The 23,477-nt window shown below is 43.5% G+C and overlaps 1 protein-coding gene across 1 annotated transcript; it reads right to left on the reverse strand.

The window, feature by feature from the left end:
* Positions 1-924: 924 nt before the first annotated feature.
* ENTREP1 (endosomal transmembrane epsin interactor 1) lies at positions 925-23,020 on the reverse strand (the record flags this gene model as incomplete). The annotated part of the gene is made up of 11 exons (XM_079548206.1): positions 925-1,128; positions 2,108-2,397; positions 3,956-4,102; positions 6,651-6,726; positions 7,237-7,366; positions 10,147-10,280; positions 10,404-10,511; positions 11,229-11,357; positions 12,981-13,091; positions 20,844-20,900; positions 22,661-23,020. 11 exons carry the CDS (start codon positions 23,018-23,020, stop codon positions 925-927), a joined length of 1,746 nt encoding a protein of 581 aa, XP_079404332.1.
* Positions 23,021-23,477: the final 457 nt, after the last annotated feature.

The raw sequence follows: 23,477 nt of genomic DNA on the forward strand, positions 1-23,477 counted from the left end.
TGAAACTACAGTTTCCCCTTCTGAAAGAGCCTACCTAGAACTCATACTAAAGCCTTTAAGTTTTCAGTAAGAAAGCTGTTTAGTAATTGTTAAATGAAGCTTTATCATTAAAATAGCAGCAGGAGTCATCCTACCGAGACACAGAAGTCTGCAACTAGCCTTGCCTATCAGAACTATGTGCCTGATCCCAGGCTAGGGAAATACACAGCGTATTCCCAGTTAGCAGCATACAGAACAGAGCTTTACAAACTACATGCAGCCAACAGCTTGAGCCAAATTACTTATATATATCTGTCTACTAACTAGAGACTAAATTCACAGGTCACTATGGCCTAGTGGTTAGGGTTGGCAAAATAATATTAAGTAAGTAATCCCCTGCACATCTGCAGAAAATCTGAGATGGCTGTATAAATGCTTCCAGCATGGATGGCAGTTGGTACTAGCAGAGGTGTTTTTTTATGTTAAGGTGGTACAAGCCAGCTAAAAGTCAATAGAACTACAGTAGTATACACCACATAAACAGGCTTCAACTCTGGCCATGTTCTTCCACAAGATATAAAGTGCACACATGAATTAACTGTGCTTGCCTGAGCACAGAAGAACCAAGGCAGAGCCCTTCTGCTGTAACTCTTGTAAATAGAGCAAAAACAAAACAACTATTCTAAGTGGCAGTAGCCTACAGAGGTGCAATAGAACAGCAGTGTATCAATCACAAAGACACTAGTTGCAACTAAACAGCCTAATTGGAAGGACTGCTTGCAGTGTACTTAAGAGGGTTTATAGAATGAGTTTCCCACTGGGAGTCTTGAATATGAGGATGTAAAAATGGATTAGCAACACACTTGTCCACTACTTGTCAGAGACGATTTTCCTGTGCCACATGTGTGCCTGACAGAAATGCTCTACTGAAGAACAGAAACCTACTCAAAGTAGAGTTTCCCTGACAACTCCAATAAGACTGTGAGGCCGCTCATGTTCTGTTCTCTGGGTCCTCTTTGCTAGCTGGTCTTCACCTGTTGTGAAAGTGCTCAGATCACCACAGCTCTCCAGGTGCAGCAATCCAGGATGCCGTCTGAAAGGCAGCACATGGGCCCTCAGCCCCACATCTTGCTGGGCAGGTGCCATAACCTTTAACAAGCAAACACAGATACAGTTTTTTTTCAACCTCTTGTTTCATTAACATTTCTTAGCCAACCAGGAAGAACCTAATTGTAGCATTACTCATTTCCTAAATAAATAAATAAGCATTTCAGAGTAAAGCTGGTATTTGCCTAAGAGAGATGATGGGAAATGTCCCATAGATTAAAGGAGTGAGTGTTGTCATTCTTCAGCTTCTTTTTTTTTTTCTTTTTTTCTGGTGAAAACTGCACAAGAGTTAGTTCACCCCAAACCATTTTGTGTCAGGTATCATTTAAAGGAATTAGTCTTAGTCCTGCAGAAGCCACTGAACTAACAAGCTGCAGACCAGTGTGAAAAATAAAATTCCCATAATTATCTTTCAGCAGTTTTTGTCAAATTTGTTGTGTTCTCTGCAGTTGGAAATCCTTCTACTTCCACAGCCTAAATTAATTTTTTAACATGTTTTGCATGATAATTTAAACCAAAGCCAACTCTCACAGCAGATCATTCCCACCCCATTTAAATCAACTCATTTTTTCAAATGCTTTATAAATCAGCCAAAACATGTTTGATAAAGGTTGCAACGTCTAAAGTAACTGGACATTCATTCCATTGATGTAAGCACACCTTTTCTACCTTCTGCTTTCTTTTTTCCCTTGCTACTGTGTCTTATTTTTATTCAAGTCTTATATTTATTCTGGGAACAAATTCCAAAAGGTTGTTTCTAGGGGACTTCTATAACAATGTTCTTATCAGTCTCTGTTCCTGCTAGTTGCTTCTCTTCTCCCCCACAGTTAATGACTCTTTGCAGTCTTCCAACCTACCCTGCTTTATCAACCACAAGGCCAAAATACCCCACATGCACAGCCTCTCTGTCTCTTATATTTTCCCCACATTAAGCTAAAATAAAGCATTGGCACGTGAAGTAGAGTTACAAACGTATACTTCCAAACCAAGGCCAGCCTACAAACGTAAGTAATGAAACTACCTGCTCAAGGAAGGTAGCACTGGTGACAGCTTCTGCCATATGTTCCTCATCTGATTTTAAAACACATTTGATATTTTCCACCAACTCATGTATGTCAGGGGTCATGCTGCAAGAAGATTGCTCCAGAAACCGTGCCACAAGCAGCTTGGTGTCTACGTAGGACTTGTAGTCTACCAAAGATCGGGGTCTTGACTTCAAAGGTCTTCCTTTCAAACTGTTCCGCAATGTAACAGTGTTGAGTTGTGTTTTTATTTCAGTCTGAGTCGCAGCCTCACAGCTGAGCACTGAGCCTGAAGACAAAGATCAACAAAGCAAACAATTTACTTGGTTCAAATACTCTTCAACAAATATCCAATAACACTTCCATACCAATTCAGTGATGAGGCACTACACAATTTAACCAAGTGAAACTTAACAGTCTGGCATGGTAAGGATATTGTTCAAGGCTCTCTTCGTTACTGTGTTTATTCACATTACAGAGAACACTTGTAAAATAACAGTACATATGCACTATGGCTGAGTGCGTATCATGGGGACAAACACTTCTGTGACTGCTGGTTTTCCATTTTGTGTTGGTCAGCTCCTACTTCTGTTCTGATTGGAGATGGGATGAGTATTTAGTCTAAGTGTTGACATGTAAAGCAGGTTAAACGCAGCTTGTGAGTTTTATGACCCTTCCTAGACTTCTATTACTTTTATTTTACTTCCTTTACTTTTACTACTTTACTTTACTACTTTTATATTACTTCCTAGACTTCTAGTAACTTTCAGCTATTAACAGATGACTGTTCACAAAATACCTAAAAATAATTATTTCCCAAAGTGACAGCTGGTAATACTACAAAGCAGAAATTTCATTAAAAAAGCCATTCAAAATGACCTTGCAAGGACTAAACAAGGGACACTGTGGCATCAGTTCCACCGCCTTTAGTCTGAATAAAAATCCACCTTTGTTCTAAATAATACTGATTTTTGACCCTGTTAAAACAGTAAGAACACCCATAAGTCGCTCAAATAGCTCTTCAAAGACCGCATTATTCCAAATACATCACCACCAGGAGCAGATCCAAAATTTTCCAGCAAGAGGAGCACAAGCTAGCTTCAAGCAGCTTTCGCTGCTAAGCAGCTGACTTCCCTTTCTGCAGTGGCTGCATATTCAGCTTCCCCATCCAATCTGAATAGGCCTAACACCTTATACATCAGCCCAAACACTTCTGGCTGACAGACTGCCTCTCCAGCAGAAACACACTGCTCTGCTTTCTCTGCTCTGAATAGGCGCAGTGTGTCACTTTACTACTGCTTCAGCAGCAGATTCTCTGGGGTGCTGTGGTGGAAGCTGATAGGAGGAAAAGAGAAAACAGATGATGCAGCGGAGACATGAACATGTCTCCCACTAAGAATACTCCAGCGTTCAAAACGAAAATTACAAACACTCCCCCATTTCTGTTTTGTGAACACCATTACACATCAACAACTACTACAGGGATTCCAACACACTGCAATAAAAACTGAAAGACTCTGGACTCCTGGATTTTAACTGTGCAGCCACACTAGCAGCTCTTACACAGCAACTGCAGTGGATCACAAACACCTGCCTGCTGCAGATGTTGTTCCTAGAGTTGAAAGCCTACTGAGAAAGTAAGTAAGTAAAGTGAGTAAGTAAGAAAGTAAAACTGAGGTGTTGGCAGCAGTGCATGTGAGAAAGCACAGCCTGCTCGGTGTGATGTAGGCACAGCTAGAAGACAGGAGCTGGTATCTGTAGGCAGTGGGTTGAGGGTGATAACGCAGTCTGACAGATGTGTGCCTAAGGATTTGTTACCTAAGCATGGACAGAGAAAGTCAAGTCACCTTGTGGCAACTGGCAGTGTAGCACAGGGTCACTTTTAGACCGTTTCTGTAAGGGACTGAAGGCTTTCCTGTCAACTTCCGCAGGCGTGGGGCTGGCAGCTGAAGGTGGAAGGCTCGCTCTGCTGGGAGACTTGGGAATTTCTTCACCTGAATAATCAAGAACAGCAATGGTGAAGGAAAGTAGTTAGAACAAAGCAGATCTGATGGCATAATCATTTCAGATTACTGACTTTTTTTTTGCTCCCCAAATAGCTATAATGATTGGACACAAAAGCTTAGAAGTACTTGTATGCGAACATCTGCCTGCACTCACCAGAAACACTCCTTTAGTCACTGGTGTTCTGGTGAGGTGTTTTTTAATACTGTTCCGAAGAATACATTGATTTCATGACCTTAATGAAAATCCATATTAACTTCACAGGTGTTAAAAGGAGTAAGTGGCAGTAAAGCTGAGTGTGTATTGAAAATTCCCAGTTTGCAATTACCAAGGGCAGCTGGTGAGCACCCCAAGGCCTCAGGAGGTGTCTTCCTATTACAATTGGCTGAGAAACACCTATTTGGCTTGACAGGGTCCCTCCTAAGCTGGGATGCACTTAGCTTGCAGGCAGCCTTCACTCCCAGTGTGAACTACACCTTGCCTACCCGCCGCAATGGTGGCATCCAACAGAAATGCCTGGCACAGCAGACTGCCAGCATAAACCATAACTTCACCTTTTATTTATAGACTGTTACTCGACATCAGCTGAGACAGCGGGTGGCGTTCCTCTGCCCCGACTGCAGCACAGCTCCTTGCTCTGCCCCTCCCTGCCCCAGGGCACCTGTGCTATCCCAGTGCTCCAGACTCCTCACTGCAGGGCAGCACTGTTCTGGCCACGGCCCAGAGCACAGCACCCTTCAGGCTGCTAATGAAGAAAACAAACCAGTACAGACCTGGTACACAGCCACTGATATTAATACAGGGGGAGATACTGCTCAGTGTATTTTCTTTTCTTAAATTCACTGCCCGTGCAAAGCTGAGGCACATAGAAGAAATACTGCTTATTATTTCTATCAAAAAATTATTTCTATCAATATATTCTATCTCTCTTGCTTGCACATGAACTCAGCCAGGCTGAGAGTTAAAAGTCACTTTACAGGCCACTTAAAAAAATAAATAAATAAAGAGGGACAAATAAACTAAAAGGATGAGAAGGAGAGTATGATGTGATCAAATCTGCTAGCTTGTGAAGGAAGGTTTTAAATACAAACAATACCTCAAGCGATGCCTTATCACGGCTTTTTTTTTTTTTTTTTTTGTAATCTTTTCTGACTCTCCTTTACAACAAGTTGCCTCTTCTATCGTTTTTTCTATATTCTGTTCTCAAAACTCAAAGCAGGAACCATGCAGCCTCATGTTTGCTATCCTGTATCATTCTGTATATTCGCTGGTTTCTAAGCACCCGGAGAAAGCAACTGCCACTGTATTTACAAGAAGGCCTTCAGAACAAAACTTTGTGCTACCACTTTTTTCAATTTCTTTCTGGCCACCACAACTGACGAAATACCAGAAGCATGTGTTGGTTTTCAGCAGTCTTAGTTTGACTGCTGGAGTGTAGGGAAAGTCGAAATAAACTTGTTCAATTACAGTACAGTTTTATGGAAATACAAAAAACAAATCCTAAATCTTTTCTTTGACATTTGCTGACTTCTTGGGCAAGCTATAAAAAAACCTTGGTGTGAAGCTAAACGGTTGAAATTGTCCATAGAACACAGTGGCAGGAGAAACAGAAGTTTTAAGTGCCTTTTTTCTCAATATTCTTGTGGTGTGATCATCGTGCAACTGGATAAACAGCCATTTGTAGCACCAAAAACAATCTGTACAGCAATGGCAAGTTAAAGTGGAAAGTAAAATAAATTTTTAACAGAGTGAAAAAGCTGCCTGTTGTTTACTTGGGAGCCAGCAATATTTTAACTGCAACTGCACACAGCAACAAATAGAAAATTTATGCTGAGAACAGCTTGGAGCAATTTCTACAGTTTTCTGAAACAATGCTGAAAGAAGGAGCATCCACTTGTAGTGCAGCCATGGTGGTACAGCAGTAGAGGCTGAGCCTTCCCACCAATATCCTGTTACATGTTGATGCCCTGTGACAGATGGCAGCAGAGGGGCACTCTGACACAACGACATCAGACATGGAAGAGCGGATGAAGCAAAGAGATGGCACTGAATTCCTCTATGGCACGCAGTGACATTCACTGAACTTTTCTAGAGCCCAACCAGTGGATGTGAGCACAGTGAAGGAGGGGGCGGTGTGTGCGGCAACAGCAACCACAGGTCACATCTACTGGAGCAGAATTTTACCTTACCACAGCATGCAGGCTCTTGTTCAGGGCTGGTGAAAACATACAGCTAACAGTGACGACTACGTTGAAGAACAGTATTTTGTAGCTGAGAACTTCCTCAATGAAATAGTGTTATTGTGCTCTTTCTAGCTATTACAGTTTCCATGGAAATTAATAGGAAGCATTACACTTAGAGCAACCTACATATTCTTTCCTTTTGTTGTTTGCTGTTAATGTGCTTTTTTCAAGTAATTAATCCCCATTCCTGCTGCCCAATCATAGTCCTGTATCTCTGGCTTACAAAGCCATATGCTGTATGAAATAATTTTGATTGGGCAGAACTGTTCTACAGCAAATTTTAAAATGCTCCTACCTTGAGAGGCCTGCCTGCCACTGGTTTCTGCTGAATCAGCAACAAATTCCTCACCTGCCTCTTGCAGTCCAGTTTCCTGGAATAAAACAGAAAAGTTCAGGAACAAAAACCAGCACAATTTTTTCCAGTGCTTTTCCAGAACTGCAACATTCACCCAAGAGAATGAACTGTGCAGTGAATGTAACTGCACAGTGACTATGTTATTTGGGTTTCTCTCCACTGTAAAACTGGTGAATTTCTATAATCAATCATTATCATCCAGTTCTGCCAATTTCATCCTGCTGAGCAGTTTCAGCAGAAAAAAAAAGCATCTTCTTCAGAACAGCAGCAAGAAGGGATCAGTGAATATGGCAGACTTTGATGTAGTCCCAGATGGGTAGAATACAGTCACAGAACAAAAGCAAAGCAGAAAGGCAGCACAACAGCCCTCAAGGATAACATTCTGCTGCGTGCCCTGCTCTTACATCCATGCTCCCATAGTTTTCTACCATGACGCCCAACTGGGAGAAAGCTTTCAAGGTGAGCAGCTGATCTTACTCTTACAGCAGACAGACAGATAACATTTGGAGACCCCTCCGAACCACACCTGCTCAGAGTCAATCCGGTTCACCACAGCTTCGTAAGGAGGAGGTGGATCCAGGGGGCAGAACACTTCAATGCCTTTAATCCTTGCTCCATAAATGTGAGGCAGTGGAATCACATCAGAGCCCAGCACCCTGTAACATACAACACGGAGACATCAGCATGGCACCTCTTTAGCACGGAAGCAGTTCTGCCAGCACCTTGTGCCTGCTCCAGCTTGGGCTCTCAGTAGCAGCCCCTAACACCCCCCAGAACCGCCAGACCTGCCAGGGCAGGAGGAAATGGCTGCCAAGAAAGTGCTCCTGCAGGAAGCCACCAGGATTTCTGCCCAGGCAGAACCAAGGCCGAGCCTGCTGCAGGTGCAGCTTAGCAGAGACCAAGGTTTACCTCACAGATCCAAACACAGGTGGGTGTTCAAAACATCGTAACCCAGCTCTGATTGTCATGAACTATTAAATTCCTAATTATAGCTGAAATTTAAGATACTTCTAGTCTCATGTTACATGTTCTGATGCAGCTGCACAGGAAGAGGCTAAAGGCTATTTCTGCAGTGATGCTTGGCTGAGGATATTACAGGCGATCAGTTCACAAAGGCAAATTTGTAACATAAGGCAAATAAACCTCATAGTAAAGGTTACTTCTGAATTTTCACTAAAGAGGTCTCAAATACAGCTGAAATCCCAGACCTTTTTCTGCATCATCTTCCTCTCAGGAGGCAGCTCACAAGGGGAAGAATTCAAGAGCATCCTCTGGAGAAACTCTTGTTAGCAAATGCTGCTTTTGGCACTGGGAAAGTTTGGAGATGGACTGACTGCCAAGGGGAGCTTGTCTGCACAGCCTTCAGAGAAGCCTCTGAATCTGCATGCCTAAGATTGTCTCTGCTTTTCCTTGCATTTTTAGGTACTGACTTGGTCCTGAAACAGGCACCTCGAGCAACCATGCATTTTCTTCTCCAGATCTTCTCCTGCCTTCCTGCCATCAGTGGGATGTGTTCTAGGAGACAGTGCTTTAAGGAGAATCCTTCCCCAAGAGCCTAAGGCTTCTCAAGACACAAAGCAAACAAGAATGGCTAGGAGAAGGATACTCATGCCATGATCTGAAGGGGCAGAGAGAATGGAAATGCCAAAAAAAGGCTGCTTATACAAGAAAGGAATAAAATTTGGAAAAAAAAAAATAATAAAATAATAAAAAAAGATTTTGGTAGCCAGCCATTACTTTTTTTAAATTTAAAAGATGGCAGAAATATTTCAGCCACCTTCATCTGCCCCAAAAACCTTCAAAACCATCTGACGCTTTCCAGCAGCTGACATGAATGTTCTTCTGGTGTTATATTTTTCAGTTATTCCACATACATGCTGAGCTTACAGCCGCTGCACCAAATGACCAAACAGATCTTGAACCTTAGTTTGATTTCATTTTTAAACATGAGCTGGTCTACACAGCTCAGTCAGATCTTGAAAATCAATGCTGCAGAAAAATTTTATTGTGTTACATCTCATTAGAGAACATGTAGCCAGAAAAGCATTCCCTTAAGTGCACTCTATTGTCTGTCTCCTAATTTCCACTTTCCACATCTACAGAACCAAAAGATTTAGGTGCGTGTGTGAGGAAACATCAAGTACCACCCTTGCTGAAATGGTGACACAGGGGTTTGGAAGTGGCATGGGAAAGAGTAGCAAAGGCTATCCCTGGGCACCCACGCAGGGCACTCTGAGCACAGGCAAGGGCCTGTCTTTGCCACCTCCTGCCCTCACACCTCCACCCAGCAGTAGCACATGTCTCTGGGTTCACAGAAATGTCTCTCAACACCAAGGCCACACAGAGCCACTGAGAAATAAATGGTGCGGGCCCAGTCTGAGAGCACATCAGATCTGAGAACACACCATGTGAGCAAGCACACTAGCACTTCAGCAAATGCCCAATCCCCAAATAATAAATATTTTTAAACTCGACTGAAGTAGACTTCTTGGCCTCCTTCACACTGTAGCTGCCTGGCCCAGGAAGGCAGGTGACACGCATCAGGGTGAAGAAGAGGCCAGGCTGCTCTTCAGCCATCCCACAGCCCATCTCCTGGTGAGACACAGTGCCTGGCCTGCCAGGGAAGAAAAGAAGGCTGGACTGCTGCTGTGAATTCTGCACTGCCACATAACTGGCCTCAGTGCCTTCACAGAAGCAGCCCCACTTCACAAAGCCGTCATCTGTGCTTGGATGTTATCAGCAAGATTTAATGCTGTAATGGGTGAGGCGGCTGCATTATTCCAGACTGCAAAACACTGAAATACAGCCCAGTGGCTCCTGCTGTGCTGAAAAGACAAACACTGCTGCATGAAAGATACGACATCAAGGCTGCTGTGCCTGACAAGGACAACAGCCCCTCCCCAGGATGGGAAGCTGTGACAAGCACATTTCAATAGATGCCTCCGCTGCCACAGAGATGGCTACATATACCAGTCTGTTAAACAAGCAAACACATTAGGTGCTAGAACCAACTGTCATTTATCAATTGTTTTCAGTGAGGTTTGGATGGCTTTCTCAGTGTAAAACTGTTTTCTTATCATTTTCTAGGTAATCCTGCAACAGAAACTGTAACTACCTCAGCAAGACCCATGAGGTCGCACGCACTGTTTCTGATGAAGCAATGAAATAAACAAAATGCTCCTGCACATGGCAAAATGTGAGAGTTTTAATGAGTCCAGTGATTCAGTTTGCTTGAGCATCATTCTATCTCTGCCTATGAATATTCAGCCCCACTTGGATAATAAACTAATAAACAAAGCCAGCCCAACAGTTACTACGAAAAGCATGTAACTACTGCAAAATGAAGAGTAACAAAACCCACAAGCCCCCACTGAATTTCAAGAAATACAGAAGCTAGTACATCCAAGTAGGAAGGAAAGAGCATCTGAGGCTTTACCTGCGACTCATTCGTGGAGTAAATGAATAAAATGTTGCAAAATATGATGGAGGTGGCACAGGTGGGACAAAATCTTCAGGGTCTGAAATGCGACCTTGTTCTTCAATTTCTTCTGTAGAAATCTGAGATTCATCCTAATCAAATGCAACTCTGTTAACAAAGCTTCCAACTGAGATCTAACAAATTACTGAACTGTGTAATCTAGTAATAATGTTAGTATGATTGTTTATATCAGGCAGTGCCTTGCACTCACGTACTATGCAGGATCTTCTTGTTGCAAATATCTGTAAGTAACGCAGGGCAGCTGCTATCAAGCAAACTGTGGTGGTGAGAGCATTCAGGGCACAAAGAGCAAAGATAACTTTCTGAAGAAAATGAAGATTATGGAAATCAAAAGATTAAATCAAGGTATTTGTAAATGTCAAAAGAAAGAAAAAACAAACACAGAAAACACAAAGATGACCATGACAGTTCTTAGTAAAATATGTGATGCAGACTTCTGCATTCATGACCTCCAGGACTGTAATAATTTGCAAAAGCTTGTTTTGCCCTATAGTGTTTCCTGACAGAGATCGAGGAGGCTTTAATTTACTCAGATGTGATTTGTAGGCCACCTATTCATCCAAGAGTGACAGTCTTCCTCTTAGCTTTTCCATGGGAAATGCAACTGTGAGATAATCACCATTAGAGAAATGTTAAAGCTCTTTTATAGCTGAAGAAGATGCAGCCTTGAAGTTGTATTTTAGTAGTTTGTAAGCTAAGAAGGACTGAGACTACCAAAAGAGATGACAGAGGCCTCTAATCATAAGCCTAACCTTAAGCATCTTTACTCAAGCAGTCTCATCTGAACCAAAATGCAGCTGTGATTGCATAAGGTACAGAACGAACAAGAACTCTATGTTGGATCACCTTGAATGCACTGTTCAAGACCCAGAGATAAGCAAAAAACCCCAAACCTTCTATCAGTATATAAGACCACAAGATAACAGAATTTTTCACAATAAAATCATCACTTCAACACTGTTTGACACAATTTCACAACTTTATCAAAGCAGTCATTTTCATCAGCAAACACAGGGTACCTTGAGAAGGACGTGAACAGCACCGCATGACTTCAGTGGGTACAGCTTCAGCACATTCTCTTTTTCTGCGCATTTAGCAGGATTAAATTCTTCACAGCAGAAACAAACCTTGGTTTCACCCACAACCACCTTTAAAGAAACAAATAAACCCACTTTTAAATATAAGCTGTTTTATACAACATTTTTAGCTGCATAACACAGAGCATGCATGTTAAACTATATCTGGACTGGCATAGAGACTTACGAAGTCAAATTTGTACAGTTCAGCATGCCCAAGATTAATGCATCATAAAGCTCTATTACAAACATCTCTTACCTGAAACAAAACATTAATACACTCAGAACATTTAAATACAACTAATGCTACAGTGACTACTGAACAATTTTACTATCCAACCTCTTGAAAAGACATAGCAGCCTGGAAATTCTTTGCTGACTGACATGTAAACCATGCTATGTTTGGAGTGGATACATCTTCTTTGATTCATGGGTATATTCTGTATCTCTACAAATGGAATGATATCCAAACAGTCGTTTCAACCCAGACAAACCAGTAAGAGTTATATCTGCATACCACTGCTGTTTACAACTTCCAAATTCATATCATTATCTTAGTTTTCAAGTAGAAATTTAATGTTTCTTTGCCACGAGATAATTGTTTGATTAGCTGTCAAATCATAGTTATAGTGTGAAAGGTTTTCAACTGCAAAAACACAGAGTAATTCATGATTTCAGGAACATCTTTCAACTGTACCTTATGCTGCTTCCAGCAACAGAGTACTCTAAAATTCCTGAAACATTTAACCACCTTGTCTCAAATAACATTAGCAGTTCCCCATGCTGCTTCCATACATTGGTATCAAGTGCTTACAATCTGGAACTCTCTCTGCACTAGGCTGACATATTAAGGAACCAAAGACAGCTTTCTGTGAAGCACTGAGTGAAAATTAGCAGTTGAAGATCCTTCCATTAATCCTTAAAAGTTCTGCAAAACACAATCATCTTTATTACCAACTGATTCTATATCTTCCACTGACTTTCTTCTGCTTCTTACATCACCTATTTGATAAAAATCTTTGCATTATAGCGCAAACTGGATTTTCCTGCAGTAAAAGTGTTCTGAGAATCCAATATGGCTTAACCTACCTTATTTTTTTTCTCTCATGGCTTTCACTGCAAGGTATGAACATGTCCCAGCCAGCTGGATTAAAGGGGAAAAACTTCCACCCATGAGCTAACGAGTTAGCGCATTTGTCTTTGTCAAATGACTGTAAAAATCCTTTATGCTCATTCTTAAGTGGTCTTTACATTAAAGGCAGTGCATATTGCTGGCAAGAGGAATTTTTTCGAGATATATTTAGGAACCCAATGCACAGAATTAGCTGCGTCTTCAGACGTTTAAGACAGAGGCCAGCTATCAAGTCAAACAAAACCATTTCTGTGCCAATTATGCTCTTTTAAAACCATTCACAACATACCTTCTGGAAGGATTTTACCCGTGAGAGATTAACAGCTTATGAAGACTCCAGACCTCCAAAAAGTAAGTATTTATAGACAGAGATAATAAAAATGCTGCTGTGAATTTCAGCGAGTTTGTTCACAACTGAATTAACTATAGGTCTGAAGGAGCAAGTTGCCTTTTTTAATCCCAACATGCTACATTTTAATTGCCTTACTTGTATCTCAACATTAGAACATTTTGTGGTCTCAACGTGCATAAATATATCAAAATATGCATAAATCACTGCTCACCAGATCACATCTTGGTAGACTGGACACAAACTGAGCACCCTGACATCCCAGTATAAATCCAGCCAGGTTCAGCAGCACACAGATGACAGACAGCAGAACAAACAGGTTAGCCTGAAATAGCAATGCAAAGTTAACACCAGAGGAAACAGAATTTAGAAATCAGTGCAAGGAATCTATGGCAATGTAAATCTCATCCCCAAACTGAAGACAGGAGTCTCCTCTTCTGGGCAATTTCCAAAACTCGCTCAGATTTCATTGAAGTACTCAAACACGTCCTACCTTAATCCAGAAGACTGTTACTCTGAACACCATTATTATTTCTCTTGCCTTACTCTGTATTAACTGTGCAGTAATAAAATGCATGCAACTACTGAAAAGTGAGCTGTTTTCCGGAGCCATCCAACAAGCTCTATTTATGCTCCAGCCCACTTTAAAATGCTTGGATGAACTTCATAGCAAGCAATTTTCTATAGTTCTCCAAAGTATCATCTGAATTGTCCAGATGCCCTAAAAAAACCACCCCAGTAAAATGGGGAAATGCATGTCAAAAATCGTAAAGCATCTTAGAAGTTTTCAAAACTTTTGAAATCTACTGTATGCCATACCCTTTCACTGAATTCACCTCTCAACACGTTTGAATTATTAAGAAAATGGAAGATGCAATATCCCATGACAACACTGATCCTTCACAGAATTTCCAAAGCTATACTGCAGCATAAATTAATGAAAAATATTTGTTAAAGTACAACGAAGACAATTAAGCTTCAGCTTCATGATTTTCTTTCCTCCTGGCTACTGAAGCCTGAAAACCTAGATTCATAACTCAGGCAATACCCTCAGTTTTATAAAGTCCTATAAAACAGCAAGGGCAGGACTAATAGTATCTGAAAAACAACTAGCAGAAGCACTGGATAAAATGAAGTCCTACCTTCGTGTAAGACTTTACAATCTGCAAACCGTGTTTATATGAGACTATATGGATTTTAAATACAAGTCAGAACTTTTCCTCTCCTAAATTCATACAGGCAAAATTTTCCATATAGGAGTTCTATATATGAGAACAGTAGTTTGGAAACAAGTAACAGATTAATGTCAACATGTTTACATTTTAAGCAGTTCTCAGTTCTACAAAACAAGTTCTACAAAACAAGTACTAGCTCTTTCATGTCCTTTAAAGATACAAAAGAAAAATCCTTGCTAATCTGTGTGCTCAGATGCCTTTGTACGAGAATGGACTGACATTTTTAATTCAGCAATGACAAAAACCTGCAGAAGAGGTGATCCTGTTGGATACAGGCTCAGTTCTGCTCTAAGCAGCTTTACAGCAGTTCCCACAACTAGGCCTTTCCGAACACACAAAGACAGCAACATCATTACAAGTAAATTTAGCTGATGTACCATGGTTAGCTACCTAGATATCTGGACCAAAAATAAATCAGAGCCATTTCAGCAATTCCATGGGAAAAAAATCACTCCTGAGCTGAAGAACATTATAATGGAAGCTCATTCTTTAACTTACATCTCACTACTAGCAGGTTTTACTCAAACCTAATCATAATGCTTTTCAGTAGAGGAATGGGACTGTGTTAGACATGCTACAATAAAAATTAAGAGGAACAGCGTTTTCAACTAGCTTTACACATATCATAAAAACATAGCAGAGATTTTTTTTAACATTAGGATGCACTTTGAGTGCTATTTGGTTATCTTCAACAACACAGAATTTAATTTGAAAGCCATTCCTTAGGCAGTGCTGAAGTGAATCATACTCTAAAAAGAAGCCAGTTAAAAAAAAAAAAAAAAAAAAAAAAAAAAAACCACAACAAAAATACAGCAACAGCACAAGAGGAGGAAAATCCAAATATCAGTCCTCTGCTTTGGTACAGAATCTGTAAAAGAAACAAGCCAGTATACAACTGTAAGCATATAAGTAAACAATCCAGACTTCTATTGTAACAGTTTGCAAAATCTGGGATAACTATCATACCGATCTTTCTAAATTAGACGTGTTAAAATCAAATGATAAAAAGGAAATAACCATTATCATACATACTCAAAAGAAGGATGGTCATCTGTACATTTACATTCTAGTAAATTCTAGCAGACATAAATGAAAACTTTCCTGTTTTTTATTATTTGTAGATCAACTTGTGACTGCAAAATGTAAACCCATTTAAGATGTAGGACATAAAAATAATTCTTCCAACTACAGTTTGAAAAAAATGATCAGGATCTGAGCCACACTTGAGAAGACATTCACATATCTTAGAGGCCAGAAATGAGCATCCAGCAGAACTTGACAAGAGAAAATATGCTTGCTAATTGTTAGCTAGCATTTTCAGAGAAAGGCTGAGGTTGCAGGCACTGGTGATGGAGGAACCTCACTCTGGAGGTGATCAGGTCAGCATCTCCTGCTCAGGCTGAGTCTCCTGCTCAGGCAGAGTCCCCAGCAGCCAGCTGCCCAGCATCGCATCTGCCTGGGTTCTGCATGGCCCCACAGAATGCACAACCTCTTCAGGCAGCCCGAGTCCTACCATGACTATCCTCACAGGAAAAAAAAATAATTATCTCATGTTCACAGCATTTGGACTGCGTCCAGTCAATGGGCACTACCAAGATGGGTCTGGCTCCCTTTTCTTCACTCCCTTCCACCAGCTATTTATACACACAGAAGTCTCCTCCAGACTCACCAGCCCTACCTCTCAGCCTGTCCTTGCTACAGGCCTTTCTGGCCCTATGCTGCACTTGAACCAGTGTGCCTGTGCTGGGAACCACAGAACAGTGCCCAGCACCCAGATATGTCTCAGTAGCGCTGAGGTGAAGGATTCCCTCCCTTGCCTGCTGGCAAGTCTCCTTCTAATGCAGCCCTGGCCTCCTATGCCACAATCACATTTCACTGGCACATGGTCAGCAGCTTCTCTGCACGGGTCCCCAGTGCCTTCTCTGCAGCAGGGCTTCCAACAGATAATACTGCCTGGAGTGCCTGCGGGGGCAGGACTCTGCATTTCCTCTGACTGAACTTCATGAGACTGCTCTCTGCTCATTTCTCCAGCTGACCAAGTTTGTGTTAACGGCAGCACAACCATTCATTGCATCAGTCACTTCTCTCCACTTTCTACCATCTGTGAACATGCTGAGAGAGCACTCTGTTCCATTGTCTAGATCATTCATTAAGATTTTAAATATCACTGCTGACTGGCCTCTGGTCAGGCTGTGCATCACTGACCCCCACCCTCCAGACCCAACTGTTCTTTCAGTTTTCAATCCACCCCACTGTACATTTAACCCACAATTTGCCAGCTGGCTTTATAAATTATATTCTCCTGCAGATGTAAATTTAAAAACCTTCTCCTTCACTACACACCAACAAGTAAAAGCAGGTGGTCCGCTTTATTTCAGTAGAAGGACCCACCCATATCTGAACCAGGATAAACATGCTCCTACATTTAGAACAGGCAAAGACAATTGCGCTATTTTAAAAGTCCAAATAGAGGTAACTAGTCTGAACCAAACTGTGTTGACAAAAATAAAAACAACTCAAATTACGGCTTTAGTTTTGCCCACTGCCCCTCATCTTCTGAATGTCAGATACACGTGGATTGTGAACAGAACAGCTGCAGAAGGTTTTGGTGAACATCTATATGAATTAAACTCCAGGAAATCGAAGTGTATTCTAATGTCAGAGACAGTATCTACTAATCTCTTGCATGGATGACCTTTTCCACATTAAAAACAAAAACAAAAAAAACAAACATTCTGCCCTTTGAGAACCTGTCTAAATGGTGTCAGCCAGCCAATTCTGTTTAAGTTAGTGGCACTTTTCTCATTAGCTTCAAAAGCAGCTGCAGCAGCAGCAGGACAAACATACATGATAAGGCCATGACCCTATAATTTATTCTGCACTGGCAGATTTCTTGCTACCCTGCTGCTGCCACTGTCAAAGCCAATGTCTAAATGCCAAGGAGAAATTGCTTTGACTTTTGATATGTACACACATGACTGAGGCACAAGCAGGCACTTAAAAAGTTAAGTGAAAGGAAAACACTTGCTGCACAGTCACTAACTCTTATCTGTGCATGTCCTACATATAAGCCTTTTAAGCATCCTTTTAGCAAAATCTAAGTCAATGTATTAACTTTCCATACACACACAGCACCAATAGCAATAATCATATGTAAATTATGTGACCTTACTAATTTCCTATTTGTTGTACCACTTGGAGACCTGTAACACACCTACCAGCATAGCATTACGCTGTTGCTAGCAGAGCCAAGATTTTAAGGAATGAGGAATTCAAGTGAACCTAAACAACAACTATTTTGGTATAAACTCTTGATGTGTATGCAAACAAACAAGCAACAGCAAGTTTACACGCCTTCTGAAAGAAGCTACATTTCTTCAGTTGAAAATAAAATGAAAAGTCCTGTGGAAGTAAGGAGTTTTGGAGTGGACAGGAAGAAATCAGCTTCTGTTCAGGCGCAGAATAGCATCCAGCCCAGAACTGTTGATAGCCAATATCCAAACAACCTCAGGAAAAAAAAAATTCCCTTTCTCCCATGAGCACATTTGGGCAGGCATGCACAGGAGGAAGCTTCTCCTCCGAAGTAAAGATCAGAGCACAGGCTAACTTCCGCAGTCACTTGACAACTGATACCCAGGACAGATAAGTCTCAGACAATGACAAGCAAGGTAAGATTTCAGAGCCAGGGTTTCTCAGATGCTACGTTGCTGAAGACCACGCTGGCCCTGCAAGAAGGTCCATCAAGAGAGCTGACGACAATTCTGTTTTGCCTCACAGCATTCCATCTCTGCAACCCGATATTTGCTTCCCATCCTTTTCTGCAGCCACTCCTCTTTGGACTAATTTTCTCCTGACTGTGGTGCTGGAGGCCTATCATCATCTCTATCTGATGATCTATCCCTATTCCTCCAGAGGAAATCCCACCACCCCCTCTGTCCTCTCCCATCACCTCTGACTCCTACAAGCACCACCAGCACCTCTGCCTCACAGCTGGGAATGAATCAGCCCTGCTACCCAGGCTCCCTGCCACTGTGGCCTCCGATTGAAAGAGGCAGCTGCCCTCCTCTCCTCTCCACATCACATCTCCCTCACCCCCAGCTCTCTCTTCTCAGCACTTTGTGAATTCACTCAGTGAATTTCACTGGACAGTCCCCTAGAGACTGGAAAGTGATAATAAAAATCAAAAATAAGTTAACACAAGGAGTCTCAAGAAACAGCATCAGCGTGTCCCTCCCACAAGCTCATTCCAGGACCAACATTTCCTGGTGGGCACCTTCTGTAGCACCCAGCTGGAATGTGGTTCCACTGCCAGCTGCCAGAGGGAGAGGGCTGCAAGGCTCACCTCTGCCCCTGACTACAGCCTCCTCTGAGAGCTCCCGGTGCACAACGAGGCAAAGTCAAAGTCTGTGCAGAATTATCCCACCTGGGCAGGTAACAAAGCTGTTTGTGAAATTAAATGTGTTTGAGGGATTCCAGAGGGTACTTGGAGCAGAGAGCCTGAAGAAATCATGGAACCTAACAACAATAAAAAAGAAAGAATAAGCCTGTCCTTATTGATGCAAGGGCCTGTGTAGATTGAGGTACAGCCACAAATAACGCTCATCACTGTTAATCCTACAGTTACGTTATGCTGTAACTGTTGAGCACAGACCAAGTTCTCCACACGAACACAACTAAACACTAACAAACTGCTGCAATGCAAAATGTGCTAATTCATACCTTGTGCCTGGAATACTCCCCACTTCTCAGATTTCAAGCACGGGTGTAGCACACATACCCAACACACCAAATATCTGAGTTCTGCTGCAATCTCATACAACCACCTTCATGTGGAAATCAATCCTTTCTGCAAAGCTTATTTGCTACATAAAGGCATTTCTACACTGGGCACCTGCTTGAGCTAGTGCTAGGCGTGCCAGGACAGCCGTGTGATGATGGCTGAGAGCTGGCTCTGTGCTATTTCTGAACAGGCAAAGGCAACAGGGACCTGCTCCAAAAGGCGGCAGAGAGGAAGCCCCGTGGTTCTAAAGCACATTTGCAAGAATCAGGTATGAGAGCCTTTCATGAGAAGCAAAAAGTGGAGGCAGTCACAGCTGGAAATGGGATCTGTTTTAGCCCTGAGTGTGTTCTCCACTTTCATTTATGAACACCATAACCCAAAGCTGTACGGTCTAACAAGGCACATTACTTAGATCTTTACAAAACCTGCTTTTGCAACTTACATGGCAGCTGAATGAAAATATTCATTTCAGGAGAAAATATTCAAGATACTAGACTGTGAATGCAATAGAAATGTATCCCAAAATAAATTTGCTTATAGAAACTAACAATCTTTCCTCAACAGACCATAGCCAGTTCAATGTATGACTTCCTGTGAAAGTTAGGTTCCTGTTATTTTTTTAAACTGAAACCCCCATGTACCAGTTAATGCTGGTTTCTTTTCTTTCTTTTTTTCTTTTTTTTTTGCATTTAATTATATTGCTTTCAAAAATTGTCTATAACTGCAAATATAAAAAAAGAAAAAAAAATCGTTCAGTATCTTGCGGTCTTAGAAAAAATGTGAAAGGGACCTCAGGAAGTCCTTGGTGCAGCCTCCTGTTCAGTGCAGGGTCAACTTTGAGATCAGAGCAGGAGTTTAATCTCAGGAACCTCCCCATGTCCTTGCAGCACAACATCCTAGGGCATTCTGTTCCCATCTGTTCACCATCCACCCAAAAGATCATTCCACACAAATTCAAGGATGTGGAAGTTTGCTGCTCCTCTATTTCAGTAAAACCAAAAGGGCCCACAAAGTTTATGCAAGGGAGGCATGAAAGAATTGAAGAGTGAACCTCAGACAAAAGGAAACAATAACAGTAAGTGCTGTAGGAAGAGTACAGAACTCATGTAATACCAAATCAGGCACCATCTGCAAGACTCGGGCATTCTGAGAAAGATGCAACTATATTTATTTTCAAGAAAACATAGCCCATCCAGACTGGTAGGCTGAGATCAGGTTTTTCTTTGTATCCAGAGCAGCAGTACAAAAACTTCTTTTGCTCCTGGAGTACCAAGCAACACATCACTGAGAAATGCAGTCAGAGTCTGTTCTCTGACGCTTGGTACATCTCACTGATGGCCACATGGATACCACACACATCTCAAGGACACACTGTACAGAGACAAAACAACTGCTTTATCCTGGAAAAAGGGCATCAGAAGCGATAGTATAGTGAAAACAAAACCTGCAAAACCAAGAAAACCAACCTTCAAATGCTTTTATGCAAATTCCATTTCTGAGACTTTCAGAGCTACCCAGCTTCCGATTTCACTTACAAGCAGGAACAGTTTACACACCCTGCACATTGATTTTTTCCTCTCAGAACAACGTAATGTCAACTGTATTTGAAACACTAACACTGAATACTGTAGGACAGCAGTGCTTAGTTTAGCTCAGCCTGCCACCAGACACTTGCACAGGACAAACGACCACAGCTTTCAAACCAACTATCTCTAAGGTTTAGCAGCCCTGCCTCAGAGAGATTATCCCTATTAAACCAGCATTTTCTTGTACCTACATAGAAGGTGTTCTGTGAACAACACCAGCACATCTTGCAGGCACGATCCTCTCCTGCCCTTAACAGTCTCCTAAAAGGATTCCAGGATGCACATAAACTCAGCCTTTCATGGCATCTCACCTCTTCAGTAAATATAGCTCTGCAGTCTACAAAAGAGATTCAACAGTACGGTCTGTTTTTTTTCATGGAGAAAGAAGCAGTTTTTTAACCAATGACTACTAACAATCTGATAATTCGTTTACATCTTCTGAAAACACTCAGCAACAAGTTTTAATCCATACTCACCAATAATATCATTGGTCTCTTCCATGTTGTTAGCCCTATGATTCCAGATAAGATTACCTGTAACATTAAGAAAACAGCATTACCAAGAAGGTAACGTTCAGAAAACAGTGTTCAGAAAACGCCGTATTTACACAATATTTGCCACTGCTCTGATGGAAAGTATTTTGGAGTGTGAGAGCAGTGCTGAGATGACGCGGGGCACACTCTATAGCAGATACTCAGAGCCTGTGTTGACGAGGTTCTTCACTCGAAAGAGCACCCCATGGGAAAACACAACTGGAACTGAAATTTTTATCTACGGTTTTGCTTCCTCCCAGAAAACGTCCAGAAAGTCACACCAGCAATTCCCATCTAATCAAATGCAAAAAAAAAAATTAATTTCAACCAAGGACATGTTTTCCTGCTACCCAGCCAGAGAGCCAGCATGCACACAAGGAAAGAGAAAGCAGAAGATCCCCTCCGCAGCAGGTGCTGTTAATCAGACCTGTTGAACCATGGGCTGTCCCCACCGTCTTCATCTGGCAGCAAGACAGTTAAGGAAGGAGAAAGCACTGCTGTAGAACTGAAGCAAACCACACACCAGAGACTCCCCACTGGACGAATGAGAACCAAAAGAAAAGGCAAACACATTTTTCAGCTGGTCCTGGGTGCAAGCACGAATTACCCTTAGTTTGGTGGCCTTTGTGACTAAGCCAATTCAGACTGCGCTCCCACCCCAAAGCCAAGCAGGAACACAAAGGGGAAGCTGCCCACTAACGTTTTTAACAAATCCCTCCAGCCGCTTCATTAACCTGACATGACTGATCTGACCTAGCATTAACAGGCATACATGACTCGGCCAAAACACCTCCCGGTATCACCACTGCTGTTGCAAAAGCACGTACATAACGCTGCAGTTTCATAACAAACATTTTTTAATTCTCTGAGTGCAAAATAGACACGTGTTTTTGTAACAAAGCACACCAATACTTATAAGAATTGGTGTTTTCCCTTAGGGACACCAACACTGGTTTCATTATGATTAAGATTTAAGATGTATGGAAGGAATGCCTTCCTCAGAGTGTCTTTCCTCCATGCATCACAAGAAGGACGCTGCACCTAAAACGAGAAAAAGGCCATATACATATACATACCCAACGCGAGCCCTCAGCAGCCTCTAGCATCCCACACTGCCTCTGGGATGAGACGTTTCACTCACGCTGCTATGCTCAAAAGACACTTCTGGTAATTTTTTTTAAGGCTGTATATGTTACCGTTCCAGAGCCAGCATGAAAAAAAAAAGATCTTTTTTTTTCATTATTAAAGTAATTGGGCATTTCCAGCTTACATGTGCAGCTTCAGAACATTTTTAAATCATAAGCACAGTACTGTTCGCAGAGTTAAAAGCTCGCAACTGCCAGAGATCTAAATAAACTCTGATTTGGAGCGAGAAATAAAAGCGAAGGAAAGCAGAAAGGTAACAGAAAAACGCGAGCGCAGACACCACGCCGCCATCTGGGCAGCTCGGGCTCCAGCCCGGTTAAGGCTGCCCGCGCTCCGGACGTGCCGCCCGGCGTCTAGCCGCACGCCGCTCCGGGCTGCGCTGCGCTCCGCGGCGAACTCACCCGAGGTCCGGGACCTGCCCCGCCGCTCGGACAGCGGCTGCTGCCCGCGCACTATACGTGAAGGCGCAGCCTACAGCGGAACGCAACAGGAGAGGGAAGTCCCGGCGCTCCTTACAGAGCCGCCAGCAGCGAGCCCGGTGCCCGAACACGCGCCTCGGAGCGAGCGCGCACCGCACGCGAGTTCCGTCCCGCCGCCCGGTGCCGGGCACGTACCGAGGAGCCGGCCCAGAAGGGACACGCGTTCTTCACCTGCGGGGCGCCGCTCAGCGATAGCGCCCCGAAGCTGAGTGCCACCATGCAGCAGCCCAGCACCAGCTGTAGCAGCCCCAGCGACAGCAGCGGCCGCGACGGCAGCAGCCCGGCGCCCGGGGCGCGGCGGGCGGGCGAAGAGCGGGCGGCGGGGCGCGGCCGCGGGCAGCCGACGCGACGGGAGCGGAGCGGCGGCAGCGAGGGCTCGGCGGCCGCGCCGGGCAGCGAGCCCGGCGGCTGAGTGGCGGTGCCGGCTGCCGGCGACCCGGCGGCGAGCGCCGGGACGGGGCAGCAGGAGCCCGGCAACACCACCGGCAGCGACATGAGGGGCCGCCGCCGGCTGGGCCTCGCCTGCCCTCCGTCGCCCCTGTGCCAGCCCACCCGGGCGCCGACTTCCTGTGGCTCTGCCCTCCCCGCCCCGCCCGGGAGGTGCCACTGGGGACTGGCCCTGCGGCGGCCCCGCCGCTCCCCGCCCCGGCGCAGGGGCTGGCTCCCGACGCCCCCCGGCCTCGCCCCGCCGCGCCCCTCCCCGTCCCCGCGGCCATCGCGGTGCCCCGGCTGCCCCTCGGCCCTTTTCCCTCTCGCGGCACCGCGCCCCTTCTCCTTTGGTCGTTGTTGTGCCGCGGTGGGTCCCGAGTTCTAAAATAACTGCTCCGGGAGGAGGCGGGAAGCCGCGGGTTGCCTTTCACGCTGCTGGCGGGCGTCCCGGCCGGAGGGGATCGAGCTGCTAAGTGAGCAGGGGGTGCCCAGGCCGCGGGACTCCCTGCGTCCCCTTTGTCCT

The sequence above is a fragment of the Tetrao urogallus genome (genome assembly GCF_951394365.1).
Source record: "Tetrao urogallus genome assembly, chromosome: Z".
NCBI lineage: Eukaryota > Metazoa > Chordata > Aves > Galliformes > Phasianidae > Tetrao > Tetrao urogallus.